Source organism: Theropithecus gelada, chromosome 1, assembly GCF_003255815.1.
Source record: "Theropithecus gelada isolate Dixy chromosome 1, Tgel_1.0, whole genome shotgun sequence".
NCBI classification, from domain to species: Eukaryota; Metazoa; Chordata; class Mammalia; order Primates; family Cercopithecidae; genus Theropithecus; species Theropithecus gelada.
In genome coordinates, this window is record NC_037668.1 from 76,147,168 (window position 1) to 76,151,227 (window position 4,060).

At 50.5% G+C, this 4,060-nt stretch overlaps 1 protein-coding gene across 1 annotated transcript in view; it reads left to right on the forward strand.

The window, feature by feature from the left end:
* The first annotated feature begins 1,591 nt into the window (after positions 1-1,591).
* The window catches only part of SLC5A9 (solute carrier family 5 member 9), a 34,801-nt gene continuing 32,332 nt past the window's right edge, over positions 1,592-4,060 (forward strand). Inside the window, exons 1-2 of the mRNA XM_025389084.1 lie at positions 1,592-1,786; positions 4,029-4,058. Coding sequence (XP_025244869.1) covers positions 1,625-1,786; positions 4,029-4,058 — 192 coding nt within the window. The 5' untranslated portion in view covers positions 1,592-1,624. The remainder of the gene's footprint in view (positions 1,787-4,028; positions 4,059-4,060) is intronic.

The window sequence follows — 4,060 nt, forward strand, 5'->3', positions numbered from 1 at the left end:
CAACAAAGGACTACATTGCTCCTTCCTCTGGGCTATCCAGCTAAAAGGAAGAAAGGGGTGAAGGAAGAAAGAAATGTGACCTGTTTTGTGTCGAAGGCACCTGTCTTGTGACTGTCTGTCTTCCCCACAGGGCATGAACAACTAAAGATATGTGTGCTCCCTGTACAGGGTCAGGGATATGACAGGCCTCACTTAATGTAGGACTGACAGCATGAGGACATCCTTCACTCTTGGTAGTTCTCTGAGAGAACATTCTGGATGATTGAGGCCTCAGCCTTGAACGCCAACACCTGCCTAAAATGTTTGACCTTTTTGCATGAAACTCTTCCTGCCTGGGTTTCAGACTCCATGCCTTCTAAATAGAAAACTCATAATGGCTGCAGTCATCTTTCCTTGATGACTCTGGGTCATCGTATGTGTGTGAATCTTGGCTGCTACTCAAGAATGTTCTTTGTTGAGAGTTGATCTACCCAGTTTAATAGGTTCATTTGCCCCGATTTGGTCATCTTTTGCATTGTCTTTCCTGGTCTTTCCAGTTTTAATGACCTCTCGGGCACCATCAACCCATCAGCTGCCATTCTCCTTGCTGTCCCTGTGTAGCCTTGAAAGGTCAGTTTCTTTGTGTTAACCCCAAGAACATTCAGTAGCTCAGGGTTTGCAGAGGTTCTCAGGAGCACATCTTAGCCTTATCGGTGTTGTGAGGCAGGCAGGGCACAGGTCATACTGATGAGGACACCCAGGACCAGAGACATTCAGGAACCTGCCCAAAGGCATCTGTAGTTCAGTGAGAGGTGGAGCTGGGACTGGAATCTCGGCAGCCTGAGTCCCAGAGATGGTCTTCCCTGGAACCAAGGAGCCCTGTATCTTTTTCAGGGAAGACCTCCTGACCACAACCACTTCATCTGTCACAGCACAGAATAGGAAGTATGGGTCAGGCATCAGAAGATGTGAATTCTGGCTCTGCCTTTTCAGAGATGGCCCTGCCTAGTTCCTTGGAATAAACCATGGTGTCTTCCCCGGCCTCAGTTTCCTACACTGTATAAAAAGAGAACGCAACATCTCGGTAGGTTGGACCGTGAGTACATGAGGCGGAGACCACTTTGCTAGGGTCACAGTAGACTCCTCACCTCCTTCCCCTTGTCCCCCTCCCACTAGGTAAAAGAAAATTGCATTGAACTCTTAAAAAAATTTGACTCCAGTCCTGGCTCCCTGGGCCTTGGTTTCCCCACCACACAGGAGTTTGAACACTTTGATTTCTGAAGTCCTTCCCACCTCTGGGGTTCCAATATTCTGCTCCTTTTCTCTTCTTCCTCCTCCTCCTCCTCCTTCTTCTCCTCTTTCTCCTCCTGCTTCTCTGGCAGTAGGGAGATTGCATGTATGTGTGTGCACGTGTGTACATATACATGTATGTGTGTGCATGTAGTGGCAGCAGGGAGGGGTAAGGAAGGAGTCCTGCAGGGGTTGGTGGTGGCAGTTGGGAGAAAAGGAGGCAGGACTATATGTGCCAGCAGAGCTCAGAGTTTTCTCACCAACTAATGGTGCTTGGGACAGTTTAATCATTAAAGGAAAGGAATGAAGCCAGGAGCGCCTCAAAGTCCAGCCTGTTGTTGACTAACACTAACAGATGAGCAAGGAACTGGCAGCAATGGGGCCTGGAGCTTCAGGAGACGGGGTCAGGACTGAGACAGCTCCAAGTGTAGCACAAGACTCCAGAGTTGGTCTGCACGCCTATGACATCAGCGTGGTGGTCATCTACTTTGTCTTCGTCCTTGCCGTGGGAATCTGGGTAAGTGGGCCCTGAAGCTGGGGCTAGCAGGGGAGGTAGTAGTGGTCTCTCAGCTTGGGTGGGGCTGTGGAACTGGGGCAGGGCTAGGCAGAAAGAAGCAGATCATAGAACCATGGAGCCGAGATGGAAGAGCCTTCAGGAATCAGGCTCCTGATCTCCTCATTTTTAGAAGGGCAGAGAGCGGTGTGGCTGGTCTGAGGTCACACAGAGAGTCCGAGGCAGACCAGGCCCCCGACTCCTGACTCCTCTCTGAGCACTGCTGCCTTTGGCCCCAACCATCCCTGGTTGCCCTGAGTCTCACTCCTTCCTTCTTCCCACCCGAAGGCCCCCAACTCTGAGAACTCTTGACCCCTGGCCCTACCTCAGTCCTGCATTCATTAGCATCTTGGTTAAGGTGATTTCTAAACGAGTAGGGGCTCATGTGCTCTCAGGGAAGTGTGCCAGGCTGATTCCCAGGTTACTCTATTCTCCATTGTTCCCAGGAGCCTCCAGCTATAGGCAGGGGCCAGGCTTTGGGGTCAGGGAAACCTGAGTTCAGGTCCTAGCTGCAACAATGGGAGCCTCATGTCCCTGGGAACATATGAGGCCTATCAGCTTTCTCAGGTGAACGATGAGAGTGTTTCACGCATCTGTGTGAAGAGACAACCAAACAGGCGTTGTGTGAGCAACATGGCTATTGATTTCACTTGGGTGGGGGCAGGCTGAGTCCGAAAAAGGAGTCAGCAAACGGGGGTGGCTTATCATTAGTTCTTACAGGTTTTGGGATAGGCGGTAGAGGTAGGAGCAACATTTTGCAGGCAGGGGGTGGATCTCACAAAGTACATTGTCAAGGGTGGGGAGAATTACAAAGAACCTTCTTAAGGGTGGGGGAGATTACAAAGTACATTGATCAGTTAGGGTGGGGCAGAAACAAATCACAATGGTGGAATGTCATCAGTTAAGGCTATTTTCACTTCTTTTGTGGATCTTCAGTTGCTTCAGGCCATCTGGTCACAAGGGATATGATGGCTTAGCTTGGACTCAGAGGCCTGACAGAGAGTAAGCACTACACTGTGATCATTCAGCAACAGGACACACTGCAGCGCCTGGCACGGTGCCTGGTGCCTGATCAGCAGGCAATAAATGACTGCTGTTATCACCATGGCGTTCTGCAGAAGTGTGAGCACCTTTAGACTCTGCTGTGATTCAAGTCCCAGATGGTCACTTCCTAGGCTGTGGCCAAGTCAGAAACCCTCTCTGGGCCTCAGTTTCCTCATCTGTAAAGGGGGGTGAACAGTCCCTGCCTTCTGGTGCTGGAATGAGGAAGAATTGGGCTAACAGATGATCGCTGGGTCCTGGAAGTGGCCAGTCAAGAAAAGCACCAACTCCTCTGTGACTTTGGACAAATTACTCCCAATGTTGGGCCTCCATTTTCACATCTGTAAAATGGATCTGTTTTGCTCATATGGCCTCCAACAAGATGAGAGCTGACAAGCGAAATACAAGCAAAAGCTTAACAAGCACAAGGCATCACACACATTTATCACTCCCTGGTGACTGATTATTTTCCCGTAGGGGAAAGTCAGAGAACTGTTGGCTTTTTGCATTTGAATAGCTGCTTCAAGTTCATCCTTCCCTACCCACTGCCCTGCCCTCACCCTGTGTCTCCAGAGAACATTCCAACAGGCTGCTAACTGACCACCTACTGGTGTAAGACAGGGAGGTCCTGGATGGGGCTCAGTGGCGTGATCTGACTTCAACCCAGGGAAACTCCAAAACAGAACCCGTAACTCTGCTCAGGGCTCAAAGTCTCACAGTCAAATTGCAGCCCTCTCTGTCCTCCTGCCTCCAGTATGGGAGCCCTGTTGGGAGCAGGGAAGGGATCAGCTCAGAGAAAGGGTGAGCACTACACATCTAAGGAGGCGATACTAAATCATCCTCCGAAAGCGCACTTTGGGGAAGGAAGGATAAGGGGACAAGAGTGCACAATCAATGGCTTCACACACATGACATCTGTTACCGCCTTTGCTTTTCGCACTGGATCTGGGAGATGAATGGTGAGGCTCAAAGAGAAAGTGACCCTCCCAAGATGCATAGCTTAGAAACCGTGGAACCAGCCTCAGGCAGCTCTCTTCTGCCTCAGTTTTCTCCCTCTGTGTCCCCAACAGTGCCTGCACCAAGGGGCAGAATATATGCAGGGAGGGGGCCGGGCAGAGGTTCAGAGAGGCTTGAGAAATCCTCATCTCATCTATTTCCTTTCCAGTCGTCCATCCGTGCAAACCGAGGGACCATTGG